The 19,308-nt window shown below is 31.0% G+C and overlaps 1 protein-coding gene and 2 long non-coding RNA genes across 3 annotated transcripts; 1 reads left to right on the top strand and 2 right to left on the bottom strand.

The window, feature by feature from the left end:
• The first annotated feature begins 418 nt into the window (after nucleotides 1–418).
• Nucleotides 419–4,003, top strand: LOC148782178 (uncharacterized). Its single transcript, XR_016053704.1, has 2 exons — nucleotides 419–520; nucleotides 3,764–4,003. It is a non-coding gene; the product is annotated as an uncharacterized LOC148782178 (long non-coding RNA).
• A 4,505-nt stretch (nucleotides 4,004–8,508) lies between these two features.
• On the bottom strand, nucleotides 8,509–9,951 carry LOC148782177 (uncharacterized). Its single transcript, XM_088864197.1, has 2 exons — nucleotides 9,389–9,951; nucleotides 8,509–9,168 (listed from the first exon to the last, which is right to left on the bottom strand). The coding sequence occupies exons 1-2, from the start codon at nucleotides 9,870–9,872 to the stop codon at nucleotides 9,161–9,163; spliced, it is 492 nt and encodes a 163-aa protein (XP_088720323.1). The 5' UTR covers nucleotides 9,873–9,951; the 3' UTR covers nucleotides 8,509–9,160.
• A 3,940-nt stretch (nucleotides 9,952–13,891) lies between these two features.
• On the bottom strand, nucleotides 13,892–17,888 carry LOC148782176 (uncharacterized). Its single transcript, XR_016053703.1, has 3 exons — nucleotides 17,331–17,888; nucleotides 14,097–14,193; nucleotides 13,892–13,955 (listed from the first exon to the last, which is right to left on the bottom strand). It is a non-coding gene; the product is annotated as an uncharacterized LOC148782176 (long non-coding RNA).
• Between the last annotated feature and the right edge of the window lie 1,420 nt (nucleotides 17,889–19,308).

The following is a 19,308-nucleotide window of genomic DNA, read 5'->3' as shown; positions in this document are numbered from 1 at the left end:
ATAATGACACAAATGGTAGTATCCAGTGCTACAAAGCTTGAATTGGTGGTGGATCGTCTACCCAAAAAATAACATTGGGGATTGTTAATTTTGACCATTGTTTATTTTTGACACCTACATTTTTACTTTATTAAAATATAATGCAAATAACAACCTCACTAACATACATTTTTCCTTTATTAAAATATAATGCAGATAGTAACCTCACTAACATATTGTTTAAATTTACATGTGTAGGGCATATGAACATGTCAAACCTTTTGTATGCTTTAACTCTTAATTTGGAATCTCATGCTATTAATATGACATGTTTTGGAATAACATATTTTTCTTGTGATAAGTTTTTATTTTTTTTATGTTTTGTGTTGTAAGCTTTTCATGCATTTCCCTATATAACTTCCCACTAATTTTTGAGACTAACCTCTAAAACTAAAAGTTGAAAATAAGTTTGTTTAGTGAAGAAACTTAGTGATTGCATTGGATGACAAAATATGTTAAGGCATTGGATGAGACTAAAGAGGTATATTGATTTTAAGCAATTTTTTTTACTTTGTACAATATTAATTTATAATATTCTATTTTATAATGCACATGCTCCCGCTAGTACAGATACATATAATTCCCTCCCTCTATTTCAATGAACATTTGATCATTTTCTTCTCTCCATTAATTCAAAATAGATTAATATTTATTATTATATCTCAGGCCAAAGTGTTAATATGAAATTTGAATATTAGAGGAGGTCTTTCTTAGTTGGCCGAATGTTAGTATGAGAAGATTAAAGGAGATCTCGCTTTTCCTTTCTTCATAGTTAACCTTTTAAACTTTTCTAATGCAAAAATAAAATCGTTTAATTAAATTTATTGTCCTTATTTCCAATGTGTATTATCTATAAAAAAAACCAAAGAAAATCACCAAACTAAAACCAAATATTAAATTTTTTTTTTAAAAAACCAACCCTTAATCTTTAACAACATAAGGTTAATTATGAACACAATAAAATAGAAATCAAATAACAATTTCAAGACTTTACCTATTTCTAAGTGAGTTGGAGGATTAACAAACTAAAACCAATTAATACCAGTATTTCAATTAGCATTGAAATATTAGCGAGCTTTCTATGTATCTCCATCCGTTGTATAATTTATTTAATTTGAGACACAACCTTCTAGTCCTGTCCAACAACAATATCATATATTAATTATGATATGACAAAATAGTTGATGCCAATTGTGGTATTATTGGCTATCCGATCAAGATCGGACTACTACTGCATAATTAGAGATATCCCACTAAAGCTATGCATAATTAGAGATATATAAAAAGGATTTCTGCTATAAAAACTCCATGATATGTAGGAAATGAGTGCGATCTCGATATATGATTAAAATGATTTTGTACACTATAACAGTTACTATGACTATTAATTGTTATAATGAAGTAGTTAGTTTAAACAATTATTGATAAATTACATTGTAAAAAATAGAATAGCTATATGCAAGCTTATATGCCTATCAATATAATATTAGAATGGATTAGTAACATTAAATTAAAATTTAAATACTGCTTCATAATGATTATTACTAATGAAATTCTAACTAGCATCTTTATAATAAAGAAGTGTCCATAGAAATAAGAAAAAAAAATCAAATAATAATGAGTCATTTTACGAGAGAGAGAGAGAGAGAGAGAGAACGACAGAGAGATAGAGAATCTGTTAGGTGGAAGAGATGGGAAATGCAGAGAGAGTAAATATTTATTATAAATGCTTTACAAGTAAATCATAAATGATCATGAATAACTATGTTGTAATAAATGATACTATCAGAAATGATAAGTTACATGCCAAAGAGTAACATTTATAAACACATGTACATCTTATTTGAATAATAATGGTGTTAATTAATAAATGATAAGGACAAAGTAAAAATTATTTAAAGACAAAAAAGGTAAATGAGGAATATAAAAGGACATGTGTGACATTATAAAGAAGGACCTCCTATCGCTTTATATATAACTAGTAATATACATGTGTAATGCACGTGATATTTAATATTAATCACTAAAATATATTTCTCATTGAAAATATTTTCACTAAACATGGTTTTAGAAATCATTGAATTTATCCTCATAATTGAATAATTTTTTTAAATAATTATGGCTTTGATACTAAATATTAATTTAATATGATATTTTCAATAACTTGAGAAGAATAGAACATTATTTGTAACAAAATAAAGTTACCAAAAAAATTTAAAATGCTATTTTAAAAAAAAGAATCAAGAGAGAGATAGTGCAAATGAAAATTAGTGAGAGAAATCTAGAGGAGATGGAATAAAAATTCATAATTTGAAAATAAAAATTACTCAAGTATCTCACAAAATATAAATAAATCTTATATATAATTAATCACATATTTTTTGTTAAAATATAATAATGTAATTATAAAACTAATATGATGTTCAAATAGTCAGAAAATTATAACATATAAAAATTATAATTAAAATATGAGTAATGATCCTACGAGACCCTCCCACACCTATGTGTGTAGGAGCCCAAAGGATCACCATTAAATTTGACACATATCTCTAAAAAAAGTCAACTCTCACACCCATGTGATAACTTTTCTAGACTACACACATGGATGTGGGAGAGTCTCATAGGATCATTATTCTTAAAATATATATAAAAACTATAGTTGTCATAATTGTTGTTGTTGTTGTTGTTGTGATTATTATTATGTTCGATTAGTACAAGATATGTAGAGAATGAGTGAGCACAAACCACTTATTTTTTATGATAAAAAAATTACATTATAACTTTAAAAATATACTACATAGAGATAGAGAAAGATAGTGAACCATCTACCTTTTTCTTAGAAAAATATTTTTTACAAAAATGACCGTTGAAAAATCACTAAAGAAATAAACTTGTAAGAAAAAAACATAGATGGTTTAGTTAGGAGCATTGTAATGGTTTGAAGTAACAGATGGAAAGAGAAAATCTATTAGAGACTGAGATAGTAACCAAAAGAGAGATTTTTCTCGTAAAATAAATTTGGTTTGATAGGTTTTTGGGTTGGGGTGTGAGGGTTATAACTTTTTACATGAGAGAAAACCGGTTAGAGAGTGACAAAATAACCAAAGAGAGACTTTCCCATAAGATAAATTGAGTTAAATAGGTTTTTGGGTTGGGATGTAAGAGTTTTAGCCTTTTACATGATGGTTAAATAGGTTTTTGGGTTGGGATGTAAGAGTTTTAGCCTTTTACATGATGTTAAATAGGTGTTTGGGTTGGGATGTCAGAGTTTTAGCCTTTTACATGATGGTTAAATAGGTTTTTGGGTTGGGATGTGAGAGATTTAGGAACAGAGAGAGAATATAAGGAGAGAAAAATGAATAAGAGATAAGAGATATTACAGGAAGGAAATGTTTTTTCTAAAGATAAATAGGGAGGGAGAGAGTGAGAGAGAGATAAGTGAGAAAGGAGAGAGGTTATCGGAGATATTTAAGGAGGGAGTTATGAAAGAGAAATTAATTGTTTGTTATTATAGTGGAATAATTGTATGTTACATAATAGGAGAGAAAAACATGGGAGGGGGGAAAAATGTGAGAGATAGAAAGAGTAAATTAAATAGAGAGAGAGGAGATAAAAGTGGGAGGTAGAGAGTTAATTAAATTTTCATGCAGGAGAAAGAGATCACACTAACAAAATAACACCATACTAAAAACAATAGTTACTTATGTTTATGTTTTTCATACAGGTAGGAGAGAAAAGAAACAAGGAGGTGAGATAGGGCAAGAAGGAGTTGCAAATGTATGTTATGGAAAAAGTTTATATAAGGATGTAACCTTATAATGTAGAACTACAGATGCACCTCAAAAATCCATCGGAAGAAATAGTTTTAATGTTGAAAAACACTTTGATTGATCATCTCAACATCGAGATGTATGACCATGAAAAATAAAAAGATTTTAAGTCTAAAAAATAGTGCATTTTACAACACATTATCTACACCATTTATTTTCAAGATTTTCATATGTTTATAGATCTACTTGATTTTAATTATTTTTAAATTGAAAATTTTATTATTAGTTATAAAAATAGATTTTGAGATAATCTTAAGAACAATTTACAGCAAAGTTATATACATGACAAAATTTGAAGGTGCATCTTACCTCTACAGCTACAGATGCATCCATATGACAATTGTATCTCTATGTTATTCATGTATGTAGGAGAGAGAAAACAACAAACAGCTACAGATGCATTCGTATGCCAACTGCACCCCTATGTTATTCATGTATGTAAGATATAGAAATTATATTAATTGCATATTTGGAGAGAGAAAAGTAGAAGGGGAGATAAAAGTAGGAGGTAAATACATACGCTTAATATGTAATAGATAATAATCATTAGTAAGTAACATACACTTGTGTTGTATATCATATTTAATACTAAACATTGATATATATATTTATCATTGAAAAATATTTTCTATAAAACATAGTTTTAGAAGAATTTATGTAGGGTCTTACCAATGCTAATTGCAAGACAAGGTTTTACTGATGTTAATATCCAATATATTAGTTCATTAAAGTTAACTTTCTTAAAATAAATATATTAGTTCATTAAAGTTAATTTTCTTAAAATTATTAATTTTTTTGGGTAATTCAATAAGGATGACGAACCCCTGCCCGTTTATTGAAATCGGTAGTGGTTTTTTAATGCATTAGGTTAGCATAGAAGCGTAGACTTTAGCTAGCGCACAAATGGTGCTACCACCATAACCTCAACCCTATTCTCTCTCTCTCTCTCTCTCTCTCTATATATATATATATATATATAATTCATTAAGGCATACTTCACATGCATTAAGATGCAATACCCTTAACCATACTTCACCATAGATTAGTTTTCTTGATCATCCTATCAAGATACTTCAATTGGATTTAGATGAAATAATGTAAGTATGAAGTAATTATTAATACAATGATATCAATCATACAACACTAATCATAGCATATATCTCGATTGGCTGCTACAAAAATAGTAATGGTGCTAATTGAATTTCTTTTTAGTAATATATTAAAAGAATTTGTCCCTACCATTCACAAATTTATTCCTACTATTCACAAATTTAATCCAACCGTTTCGGCATCAAATAATACCAACCATTCTCAAAGGGAATCAAATGTTATAGAGGTATCCTCAAATCTTCCAAACATCAAATAATATTAAAAGAAAATGGTAGAGGTCGTATCTATATATAAAACAAAATACGTGACCGAATTTGGCGTAGAGAACATAATTGTCTTTAGGAAAAAGTTTATATAAGGATGCAACCTTGTAATGTAGAACTACGGATGCACTTCAAAAATCCATCGGAAAAGGTGGTTCTAATGTTGAAAACCCTTTGATTGATCATACCGACATCGAGATGTATGAACATGAAAAATAAAAAGATTAAAAGTCACAAAACTAGTGCATTATACAACATATTATCTACACCGTCCATTTTCAAGAATTTCATATGTTTATAGATCTACTTGATTTTAACCATTTTTGAAATTTAAAATTTTATTATTAGATATAAAAATAGATTTTGAGATAATTCTAAGAACATTTTATATCAAAATTATAACCATGATAAAATTTGGAAGTCCACTATACCTCTATAGCTACGGATGCATCTGTATGCCAACTGCACATATGTCTTTATTATGTGCATACGAGAAGATAAAAGTATTGAGAGAGAGAGAGAGTGAAAGAGAGAGTGAGATTTATTAGAAAATAAGATAAAGGAGAGAGAAATTAACATAGGGGAGGAGAGATAAAAGAGAGACTAAGGGACTTTGTAGGAGTTATTAGAAGACAGAGCAGGTGATTTATTACGGAAGGGAGATAAAGAGAGTTAAATGAGAGTAGAGAATGAAGAGAGAAAGAAAGGCTTCCATAAGAATATTAGTATAGGGAGAGGAGAGACAAGAGAGAGATGTTGGGGGTTGGATTTATTAGGAAAAGAGAGAGGAGAGAGATTAATACGAAGAAGGAGAGATATAAGAGAAATAGATGTGTGGAACTTGTTATTAGGAAACACGAGTTGTTAAAAAAGAGAGGGAGATATTTATTAGGAAAGGGAGTTATATGAGAGTGAGAGTGAGAGTGAGAGTGAAGAGAGAGAGAGGAGTGTTACCTGAGAGTATTAATATGGAAGAGAGAGAAGAGGGAGATGGGCTTGGATATATTAGAAAATAAATTAAGAAAAATATTTATTAGGAAATGAATTAATGTGAGAGATTAATATGGGGAGAAGAGAGAAAAATGCGAGAAGAGTTACACAAGAGTTATATGATAATATTAATATATTTTTTTTACAATAGCACTAAATATTATCAAATCAAAGGAACAATTATAACGATAGAACGTTTAAAACAAATGGGAAGATACAACTAAAGATATGTAATAATATTAGGGAAATGATCCAATCCAACAGTTATATAGTAGTATAATGCAATGATACATCTAGGTAATCATATTTTTGACGTTTGTATGACCCCAAATTTTGCACCCACATTCTCTTCATCCTCATAATTAATCCTACAAATTTTTTTTTTCAATTTGCACCCTAGGTATGGTCAAAATTAGTACCCATCCAAAAATGAATCTCAACCATCCATCTGATGAATTTCAAGATCTAGACTTTGAAAAATTCAAAATCACTTTTTAATTTTTTAGCATTATTAATCTAATTATGATAACACTATATAAAAAATTTCGGATTAAAAAAATGCTTCTGAGGCCTACATCTAACCATCTCAATAAAATGGATGGCTTATATTAATTGGGCCAGAATGAAAACTTTCTAGAGCATTTTTTCAAAATTTTCTTTTTTGCGATTGTTCTTCATAATGAAAAGAGTGTACATTTAAAAATTTGTGTCAAACAAATGTCTCTAACATAGTTTTTGAAGATGGTTGCACTACTATACAACGGTTGCATGAAATCATACCCTATTAATTTGTCTCTTTCCTCCCCATATTAATCTCTCTCTTTGCTCTCTCTTTTCCTAATAAATCCATGTCTCCTCATATTATTACTTTTTCTCTTCACTCTTATCGTACTTTTTTTCCTAATAAATTTCTCTCTTTCCTAATAACTCTTATTCTTTTAATAACTCCAAACCCCATGTCTCTCTCTTCACCTATATTAATCTCTCTCCTCTCTTCCTTTTTAATAAATCCAATCCACAATACTGTCTCTTCTATCTCCTCCCCCATGTTAAAAAGAGTAATGATCCCATGAGACCGTCCCACATACATTTGTGCTGCATTTAATGAGTGTGGGAGGATCTCATAGGGTCATTGCTCTATTAAAAAAAAGAGATAGAGATTAATATGGGGAGGAAAGAGACAAATTAATATGAGGAAGAAAGAGAAAAGAGTGAAGGATGAGGGGGAGACAGACAAGGAAGTGAGAGTTATGGGGGAAGAGAGATACGAGGGGGTTTGAATTTATTAGGAAAGGAGAGAGAAGAGAGGAGAGAGAGAGATTAATAGGAGGAGAGAGAACAAATATATTAATACATAGGGAGAGTGGAAGAAATTAATATTAGGGGAGGAGAGAGAAAAGAGAGATTTATTAAGAATAGAGAAAGATTTGATAGGGAAGGACTAAATGTCATTAAATACTTAAAATTACAAGGCTAAAAGTTATTTTTTATTTCTTTACCGACATTTTTGTTCTAATGATACTTATTATTATTATAGATTATCTACCAATAGACTATCCACCTTTTGTATATAGAGATCACTCTTAAATTTTAAAATGGGCGGTGGTAAGAACATTGAATAGATGTAATTTGACATCTAATGAGTGAGAATGAATGTGACTTCATAAATAATCTCTTTATAGATAATCCCTTATTATTGTAATATCTGAATGTTATACTGATAATAATTATTATAATATTTGTTACTAATATTTATTTAATATTAATAAAAATAACATATTGATATTATAATATTATATTATTACAAAATAATAAAAATATTCATGGTTATGATATTTAATAAAAAATATTAAAATGCCATACAATAAGTGACTTTTTACTTCTTTAAAGTGATCAACATTTTATTTTAATAGTTATTATTATTATTATAACATCTAAAAATTGTGGTTATAATAAATATATTATTTTACTAATATTTATAAAACATCATAATATTAATAAATATTATAATAAAATAAAAATATTTTAATAATAATTTAATATGATATAAACATATTAAGATCATAAATAATAATATAATAATAATACATTGATATTATATGCTATTATTAAAATTTATTATTGCAATAATATATTATAATAAAATAATTATAATATTAATGATAAATATTAAAATTTAATACAATAATATTTTATCAATATTGACATAATATTTAAAAATTAAAATTAATAATTTTATGAAAAAAAGAATGAGAGAGATATTTTGACTCAGAACGTGGAAACAATATATATATCATTGATGAATGTAGATAATCACGAATAAGTAACGTTGTCTTTGTACAGGTTGGTTCTCATGAACCGGTAGTGAAAACAATGGTTATTACGAATCAATGGTTGTCATGAATCAATACCGCACAATGGTTCTCATGAACAATGGTTCTCATGAATCAATGCTGCCAGGCTTGTCACTGAAATTTTGCGTGACCAATCAATGCCGCAAACAAATGCGGCTTGTTTTCATGCTGCTTGTGAGAACAATGATTCTCATGAATCACTGCTGCCAGGCTTGTCACTGAAGATGTGTCTAGGTTTAACAAAACTTAAGCAATTAAAAAATAATTACTATTATTGCAGGAATTAAAATTTAATTCCGAAAATGTTTAAATGGCCAAAAAAAAAAAAAAAAATGTTGAAAATTGAATGAAAACCTTTGATACTTGTCTACTGACTGAATTCTAATAATATCAGCAATAGGAAGAACAAAAATAATTATTGTTCTAAAGAATGAATAAATATAAATAATTATTGTTCTAAACAATGAGTGAATAGAAAATCAAAGAATATGATGGAAATTTTATTCTGGAAGAAATGTTCAAAATTTTCGAATCTGGTTGAAAAAAATTCGCCATCTTCGAAAGGCCCGGCAAATCAATCACCTGAAAAAAAATATGATTTTTTACAAAAAATAAATAGATTAAATAAATAAATAAATAAATAAATAAATAAATAAATAAATAAATAAAGTATGAATTTATCTCGTCGATGCAAAAAGAGATGTGAATCCGTCACAGTCACCGTTCCAATCCCCGATTGTAAAATTCACTGCTGGAATTTGCTCAAAACCTGATTGGAAGCTCGTTGGAATCCCGAACCCACCTGAATTATCATAATTTCCGGCCACTGGGAAAAACCGTGGAACCTCAGGCACGTGCTCCCCAATCAATTCAATTATGCTTTGTGGGCCACAATTCTCTAGTGTCCCACCCATGACCTCTATTTCCGGCAAAGAATTGGCTGGGAAATGCGGCCTCCTCTGACTCTCCATTTTCCGGCTCCCCTCACCGGAAACCTGCCTCGCCTGGCACGAACCATGGTCGCAATTCTCCTTTCCGGTGAGCCTCTGGACAATGGCCATAAACTCATGGGGCTCTGCCTTTATAATTCTTGGAGCGTAGGTGTGTATTATGACCGGCTTTCTATACTGTGTTGTTGTACCCGGTAGTCCAGGCCGGACTATCGTAGACGAGACGGGCACTTCGGGCAGTGGCGAAGGCTTCTTTATGCGATGAGACTCTCTATGTATACATGTGAGGGAAGGCTGCCCGTCAGGTAGAACGGGCAGGTTGCTCCTTGGGGACATACACTTTCTCTCTCTGGAGTATGTAAGGAGTGGAGTATATAAGGTGAGTACAATTTTATATACATATGGTAGGCCAACAAAGAGCGCTTATTGGAGGCCGAAAGGAATTATATAGGAGTGGGACCCACCCGAGTGCAATGAATGGTGGAGACGAAATAGGAGATCACAACAGATATTTCAGATGTGGACGCGTGGCGATAGCAGAATACAGGCGTACGTTAAACAAAACGCTAAATATGGAGAGAGCTTTCTTTGTTTGGTAAAAGAAATGCGGAGGAAGCTTAGTTTTTTTTTTTTTTTTTTTTTTTTTTTTTAATACAAAAAAATAAAAAATTTTGATTTTGATTTTTTTTTGGGAAAATCACTGCAGGCCCTAAATTCATAAATTTACATAAGGTATTTGTACCATATGAGTTAAACCGAACGCTAAATATGGAGAGAACTCCATTTGTTGGGGCAAATATTCAGTCTATATATATTTTTAATTTAAATTTTTTATTTGGTCATCCAACATAGACGGCAAAGTCAAGTTCATAAATTAGAATAAAGTATTTGTACCATAAAATGAAGTTTAGTTTTTACTTTATAGTGATGATATTTTGAAGGCTTTTGTGTTAGCGTGCTCCCATTGGAGCATATATTATACATGAACTCCCTCGACTACGATAACTGCTTGGGACTATTTTTTTGCCTGAAATTTCGATATTCATCTACAAATCACCAGGTGATTATTTTCAAAAAGATATTTATATTTTGAGTCATTCAACACCTAAATCTTGCCCTTCAAGCATTTTACAATTACTGTTCAATAAAGTGGAAGGGGGGTTTTGTGACTGGTAGGCATACTATTTGTATTTTTGGGGGAAAGGGAATTGTGTAATTTTACTTGAAAATTCTTTAAATATGGGGAAAAGAAATATAAGTTTGCAACCTTATTTTTTGAAATAAGGTTTCATTAATCTACAATGTCATTTTATTTAGACGGTGTATAAGGTTCCTATTTTAAGATTTTTTTGCTTTTTATTTTGTTTCCTATATTTTTGGGCTCGTCAGGTGGTTTGAGCTCAATATAGATCTCATTTTCTCCTAATTTTTAGTTCTTATATCATTAGATTGGAAGCTTAGAATGCTGATTTTTTTTATAGAAATTCAGAAAAATTATTAATAAGAGATTGAAAGGAAATTACAGAATCCGAGATTCTTGTCTGAGTTAAAGCTGCACCCCCTTTGGAATAGACTCTCTCTCCCTTATACCTTCTCTCTTATTAGAACATTTCTCTTTCTCTATAGATAATGATATAATTATCACGTGATTGTTTATCTTAATGACAGTTCTTACTGTAGTTACTTGTAAATTAAACAATAACACGCACTTAACACGATACTAACGGCTTTTACATGCAGCTGTAATATTCTGTCTCCAGATAACCACTCGGTTGGGTGTGTGTACAGCTGCAACAAACCAAAATATTTCAATTTTTTAACGATCTTCAAAAAAATTATTACGCGTCTTTTTAAAGAGTATTGGTTTTGGGACGGGCCCTGTTATTTATATGTATATTTTGTTAAGGAAAATATTTATATAAAGTCGAGGCTCTAAACAATCAATTTAGGGCGCACCTCAAAAATTCACTAAAAAGGTCATTTTGAAGTCCAAAAACCTTCAAATTGACCATCAATATATCTCAAGATGTATGGATAGGAGAAAAAATGGATTTCAAGCATTAGAAATAGTGTATCTTGTAATGTATTTTTCCGACTATCAATTTTCAAGATTTTCAAGTGTTCATAGATCTACTCGATCAGCTACTTTTTGAAGTTAGAGATGAAAACAAATTTTCAAGCCATCAAAAAAATTTTCAGTATTAAAACAATATCTTTCGGCACTATTTGAATGTGCGCTTTACTTTTATTGTTTAGAGCCTCGGCTCTATACGAACCACATTAAAAGTTTGCACTCAAAATCATGAGAGACGTAAGTATGCAAAGGATAGGTTTGTATAAGGTGTCAACCTTTAATGGGAAGTACAATTTCGGTGTCATAAAAGCCTTTCAATATTATGAAAATCTATGGTTTCCCCCAATTAAGAGATTTAGAGTTCAAAAAATAGGGACCACCAAACAAATCTATAAACATTTGGAAATCTTGAAAATAGACGGTCCAAATAATGTGTTAGAAAATGACCTGTTTTTGGGACTAGAAACAGTTTTTTATATATATTTGAATCTCGAGGTCGAGAAGAGTTATTTGAGGGTTTTCCAGCATAGTAACAACCTTCTCTCGTGGGCTTTTCTGTGTACTTTACTTGTACAGTAGAAAGTTGACACCTTATACAAACTTTTTCCATATTTCAAATTTTCTTTTAAAAATATCTAGTTTTGGTACATGAAATTATATAATATAATTTCTTACAATATACACAACTTTTAGAACTTAAAAATCCTAAATTTTTTTCACAACTAATATGCTCAAGATGATCAATGTAAAGGTTTTTCAATACTTGAATTGTGATTTTCAATGAATTATGAGGTAAGGTTTTACTTATTTTGATAGGTCTGCAGCCCTATCAAACCATTTTCATTATATAATTTTAAATATTCTTTTAAGGAAAATGGTTTAATAAGCCTCTAGCCCTATCAAAACATGTAAAGCCGCCCCTCATAACTCATCAAAATTTGTAATTCAAATATTGAAAAACTTTTAAATCCATCATCTCTGCTTGAACATTATGATTGTACAAAAAAATTAAGATTTCCAATTCTAAAAAAGTGTATATTGAAACAAATCATTTAGACCATCCATTTCACCCTAAAAATAAGTATTCATAGATCTACAAGATCTAAAGTATTTGTTGAGTTTTAAATTTTATTGTCGTTGTTGAAAATTAATGTTAGAGCCATTATAAAAATTTCCGATGCAGAAAGTGCTTTCCAGATGAGGATTTAAGGTGAGGCTCTATTTTGTTTTCATAAAGCCTAAGCCATATAGAAACTTCATCCTTCTTTTAAAAAGATCTTTTAAGACCACACCTCGAAGTCCTAATGCGCCAAACAAATTATTTTTAATATTTATTATTTGAATTGTATAAATTAAATTTAATGAAAAATATCTCTTTACCTTTTATTTTTTATTTCTATTTCTCATCAAACTCAAGGTTTGAAAATGTTACTTGTAGCATAAAATCTTCATTTTTTCTATCTTGCAACCCCTATATTCCTTTTATCATTAATTTTTTACCCACACAAATACTAAAATGATACCTATTGCTCAAAACACACACTCTCTCTCTCAACACTCTATTTCTCTCTCTAGTTCCCAATGTTAACCCTCTCTACATAATCACTGTCACCTCTCTCTTTAAAAATAAAACCGCTCTCTAAAAAATGGAAAGCACATCTATCTCTAGAATCATTGTCTCTCTCTCTCTCAAACCTCCATTTCTCTCTCTGTAATCCTTCCATCTCTATAGTTTTAGGGTTTTTTTCTATCTACAATCCATCCAGCTTGGTTAGGTTTTGATATGTGTGTAACCTCTACCATTCAGGTTTTCCTTGAATTCTTGCTTGTGCTACTTGCTAAGAAACTGCTGCATTTCTTTTAAAGTTCTTCGATTTTATCAGTCCTCCAATCATCTCCTTGTCTACTTTCTCTTCTCTCTCTGGTAGATCATTCAAACCTTCTCTCTCTGGTAATTCATTCAAATCTTTATCTTCTCTTAAGCATTAGACCATGAATGTCCATTACCACTGCCATTGGGAACATGGTTCTTCCCTATAAAAACAAAAGACGGTCAAATAATGTTCTCATTGGTAACATTATTCTTCCCGGTAGAAACAAAAAACAGCAAAGTGCCCTGTTCTATATAAAGCAGCAATGGAATTATTTTAAAAGGAACATGAATTCATGCATTTTTATGAAAGAGAATAAATGTGTATGAAGTTGGAGAAGCTTTTGAAATGCGTGTTGCAAAAATTATAGAGAGAGAAAATCCTTAATTCCGTAAAAGAATTGGAACCTTGGGTTAGCCATTGTTCACGATGAGCATCGACCTTGCATTACTTTAGTTTTGCTGAACGATGAACCTGTGCAAAACAAGAGAGAGAAGCCATAATGATTTGATTTCGCCATGCATAAAAGATTTATAGAAAGAGAAAGAGAAGGCCCGAGTTTGAAGATGGAGAGAAGATTATGGAGGGAGAGATATATAGAGAGAAAGGGAGAACCTTATTCTTCTTGGGGTGGATGGTTTTGTCATAGTTGCTAATGGGGATTTTGTCAGAGTTGTTGATGGGGATTGAAGCGGAAGCCATTGTTGCATCTCTGAAACCATATCCAATTACAAAAAAAGCAGCAACTAAACAAAACCTATTCTCTCTCCTCTTTCGTTCCTCAAAAGGTAACACAGAGAACTTGAAAAAAACAAGAAATTCAAACACCTATATACCCTTCTCTTTAAAACCTCTCCCTTTCTCTCTTTAGAAATAACAGAGAGAACGTGAGAGAAAACATGAAATTCAAAAACCCAATTACCCTTCACTAGGCCTTTGCAATTTCTCGCACCATTAAAAAATATCACATTGCTTTTCCTTTAGAAATGTCTAGAGAGAGAGGGGAGTAGAGAGAAAAGATGATACAACGGTGGAAATTGTACCGCCCACAGTTCCAATGGTATAGGTCATGCGGACAGTTTTTATTTAAATCTTGTTTAGCAAAATGGATTCTAATCAGACTATATCTGTTGTTGAGAGAGAAGAGAAAGAGACAATATAGGGTAGGTCCATGCACTTTGGGTATTAGAGAGAGAAAAATTGAGGTTTGAGAGAGAGAGAGAGTGATTCTTGAGAGAGAGATGTGTTTTGGGTTTTTTAGAGAGTCTGTGATCTTATTTTTAGAGAGAGAGAGGAGACAATGACGATGTAGAGAGGGTTAACTTTAGGCACTAAAGAGAGGAAAATGGAGATTAGAGAGTGTGCTTTGAGAGATAGGTGTCATTTTAGTATTTGTGTGGGTCAAAAATTAATGATAAAAAATGTATAGGGGTTGTAAGATAGAAAAAAATGAAGATTTTATACTACAAGTAACATTTTCAAACCTTGGGTTTGATGAGAAATAGAAGTAAAAAATAAGGGGTAAAGAGATATTTTTCCTAAATTTAAAAGTAAATGTCTATATAGAGTCAATGCTCTAAACAATCAAATTAAATTACACCTCAAAAATTTCACTAAAAGAGGTATTTTTTTATGCCTAAATATTCATAAACACCTTTGTTTGTTAAATTTCGAATTGGATGGCTTTAAGTTTCATTGAATTACTGAATCATTTGTAAGCCATGGTTTTATTCTTATACATGCACAAAGTCCTAGTAGAATTACGGTTTTTCTTATTTGATTGCGCTTTTTTTTTTTTTTTAAAAAAGGTTTTAAATTATAAAAATTAAGTTTACCTTTTAGCATAAATATAAGAAACTAATTAATACTATAATAAATATAAAAGAACAATAACAATTAAAAGTAATAGAAACTAAAAATACATATTTAACTCTAAGGCAGTAGATTGAGCTAACAACATCCATTAATATTTCTGTGCGCCTAAAAATTATGACAAGTATCACAATTGATAACATTTAAATATAGAACCCATGATAAAGAGCAAAAATTATTTAATTATTTTATAAAATTAATGATTAAAAATAGTCTAATTAATCAAAATTAATCAAATTGTAATTAAAAATAATTAAAATATCAATATATATATATACATATATATATATATATATATATATATATTATATATATTGAAAAGAAAAGACTAACTAATTTATTTAATGAATTAAAAAGTATAGATAATATTAAAGGTATTAAAAATATGAAGTTTGGATATAAACAGTTTTTAAAGTGTAAAAAAACATTAAAATTTGTATTTTAAAGCATAAAGCAATCATGAAAACTAATTTACAAAAAAAAGAAAAGGAAAAAAACCCACGATAGTTTAATTTTCTTGGTGATTTTCCCATCTATAATTCTGTGCCATGTAAGTATCTTTTCCTCTCCCATTTTTATGGCTTCAAAAGTACCACTATCTAAACATGTTGTCCTATATTTTTGAGATTTTAAATCAAGTTATGTAATCCAACACTTGTGAAGATAGTACGTCCTTCTCTCTTTTGGTTATCTGGATTCAGTGTCTCTACTTTTCTATCTTTAAATTATTCTGTCAACTCTAAAGATATGCATTTTTCTTGTTTTTTCTTTATTTTATATTTTTCAGTCAAATTCATACAAGCTATGTAACTTGATGAGGTCTATGGTTTATAAACATGACTAAGTGTCTAGGTAGATAGTTTAGTTTCATTTTTCCTATATATTGTTCACCATCGTTTGGGTTTTAACACTAGTATTTTGTATGGTTCGTGCATTGACAATTAAATTTTATAATTTCTTTTAAATATTTATTATTGCCTTATGTGTGAAATATTATGTCCTTAATGCAGAAAGAGAAAGGTGTCATTATTGAGAAGAATTTTTGGTGTGATTTTTTTCATTTTCACAAAGAAAAAGTTATTATCTGGTGACTCATCTCTCTAAAGACCATTTCAACAGGGAAAATTGTTTCACGTGGGCTGACAACATTTCTACATATGCGAGAAAGTGTAAAGCATCTATCTTAAAGATGCAAGTAGGTGTTCCATCTAAAAACAATAGATGAAAACTAAAGGTCCAAATGTTTTATTACTAGAATTATTATTTCTAGTTTTAAAAATTTACTTATTTTTTCATATTCATGATCTATATCTTAGAAATTACATGTCCTTAGAAATTAAGTCCAAAAATCCATTTCAAAAATAGATTTATCAATAAGCCCACATTTTTTCGTATGCGGACTTGGCTGTATAGAATCCAAGACCAAAAGTTATTAAATTAAATCCAAAAATCCATCTCAAAAATAGATTTATTAATAAGCCAACATTTCTTCGTATGCAGGCTTGGCCCATAGAAACCAGGCCCAAAAGTTATTGCCTAGTGGCTCTATCTGTATAAAAGACCATTTCCACAAAGAGAACAATTATTGCCTAGTGGCTTTCTCACCAAAAGACCAGACTTAAGGAATTGAAAGCCTACGTCTTTCTACATGGAATGTATCTCACGGTGAACTTGGGAAATGAGAAAGATCTCTCTTTTCTCTCTCATAAAACAATATTTCGAGAGACGAGAGAGAAAAGAGTTTAAAAACAATAGAAATTAACGATGCAAACGTTTTTTACTAAAATTATTATTTCTAATTTTTAAATTTATTTATTTATTTATTTATATTCATGATCTCCATGAGAAATATTGATCCCAGTAATGGGACTTTCATTGATGCAGACAGACCGATCAAGAAATTATTGCCCGAACCCACTACTAGGCAAAACAAAATTCCAAGTTCAAGTTCTAAAAATAAATTTTAAAAAAACTTACAGGGATTAATCTGAGCGATTCCAAATTGGGGCAAAGTAAGGATGTCACTAGTGTGATGTTGTGGCCCAAGAAAAAGCTTTGGGTTTTCTCACGCTTTAAGTACTTGTCTTTTCTCTGATTAGGTTCCTCTCTCTCTCCATTATTCAGAAAACAACTGAAATGCGCCATTTCCTGCAAAATGAGAAATTTCATTGTACTCTCTTCCCCTTATAAATATCAGGAGAATACCTCCTCAATCATTCCAAGTTGAAGTGGATCACTGCATCATAAATCATGGCCTACTGCAGTTTTACATTCATTACATCTTCCATTGTCTCCCCTCTCCCACTGCTGATGTTGTTATTTTTCACTACCTGTCTGAATTCCTCTGCTTATTCTTTGCCATTGTGCCATGAGGATGAGAGGTTGGTCCTTTTAGAATTCAAAGCTTCTCTCATCCACCCAAATGACACCTCGAAAGGGGTCGAATATTTTGAGTCATGGAAGGGGCTCAACTGTTGCCTTTGGAACGGAGTGGAGTGCCATACCACCACTTCTCATGTCGTGAGTCTGCATTTATCTACCGTTCAAGGGTAAGCCGACTTCGACATAGTGCCTCTGAATGCCACTTCCTTAGCTCGACTGCATCAGCTGAGCCATTTAGGTTTGGGTTACAACAATTTAGGTGGCCAGCTACCCTTGAAAGGTAGAGTCATGGGTGTACTTTAGATTTATTTGTAGGAGAGCTGAATTGGATAATTTACATTCACCTCTATAGAAATACAAAAAATTCTTGTCATTGACTTAGTTCATGTTTTTTTTATGCTTCTTGTGATTGCAGAGCTATCGAGATTAAGGAACTTGAAGGATTTACATTTACATTTACATTTTGAGGGGTCAATTCCTAAGGAGGTAGGCCTACTTTCTTCACTTGAATTACCGACCTTGGGTGACAATATGCTCCATGGAAGCATACCCTCAGCTTTGGGAACCTTGCAGCATCTTAAGCAACTCAATTTGAATAATAACCAACTTAATGGGAGCATCCCTCCATCTTTGTGCACCCTGCCATTTCTGGAGAACCTTGAACTGAATGATAGTGAATCGGAAGGGACCATACCCTCTTGTTTAGGCAACTTCACCCACATTCATCAACTATCGCTAAATGGCAATGAACTTGTAGGCAGCATACCTCCAACACTCGGCAACCTCTCTGCTCTTCAATGCCTTAGCCTCATCTTTAATCACTTAGGGGGTTCCATCCCCCAGGAGCTCGGCCGTCTTCATTCGTTGGAATCATTGTATCGCATTGATAATGATTTATTGGGTAATTTCTCATTCTCCACCTTCTCAAACCTATCTAAACTCACAGAGTCTCCCTTTCTGATAACACTAACCTGACCATCTTGCCGTCGAATGACACTCATTCTTTCCAACTTAAGATCCTCGAAATGCATTCATGCGATATGAGCAAGTTTGACATAAGTATTCCTAGCTTCCTCTCCACACAAAAAAGATTAGATGATGTTGATTTCTCCAACAGCAACATTCAAGGGCCTATTCCCCCTTGGTTACTTCAATCTATGAAAGGACTACGTTTGAGTGGGAATTTTTTCTCGGGACCCCTTATTTTACCGAACATGCCCTCTATCCTTGAGCATTTGAATATCTCAGACAATAAACTCAGTGGGGAACTTCTCCATTTGTTTTCCAAGTCTCAAGATATTGAAAATCTCGAACAATTCTATTCATGGGAGCATTGCTGATTATATCAACGACCTCAAGCTATTGGACATGTTAGATTTATCTACAAATAAGATAACCAGAAATTTGCCTTCCTCAACCTATCATTTTGAAAACTTGAACTTATCAAACAACAAAATCACTGGAAGACTACCTTGTAATCTAACTCGTGGATATCAACTAAAATATTTACGATTGTCTAACAACTACTTGGAGGGGCCTTTGGTATCTGAATATTTTAACATTTCCAGCTTGG

This window comes from Amborella trichopoda, chromosome 4 (genome assembly GCF_054954075.1).
Source record: "Amborella trichopoda isolate Santa Cruz 75 chromosome 4, AtrichopodaSantaCruz75HAP2 v2.0, whole genome shotgun sequence".
Taxonomy (NCBI): Eukaryota; Viridiplantae; Streptophyta; class Magnoliopsida; order Amborellales; family Amborellaceae; genus Amborella; species Amborella trichopoda.
Note: the sequence above shows the minus strand (reverse complement) of the source record. Positions and strands in the feature narration are given on the sequence as shown.

Bases quoted from the DNA above. Each gene is read 5' to 3' on its own strand.
- LOC148782177 (XM_088864197.1), bottom strand. From the start codon at position 9,872: ATGTCCCCAAGGAGCAACCTGCCCGTTCTACCTGACGGGCAGCCTTCC.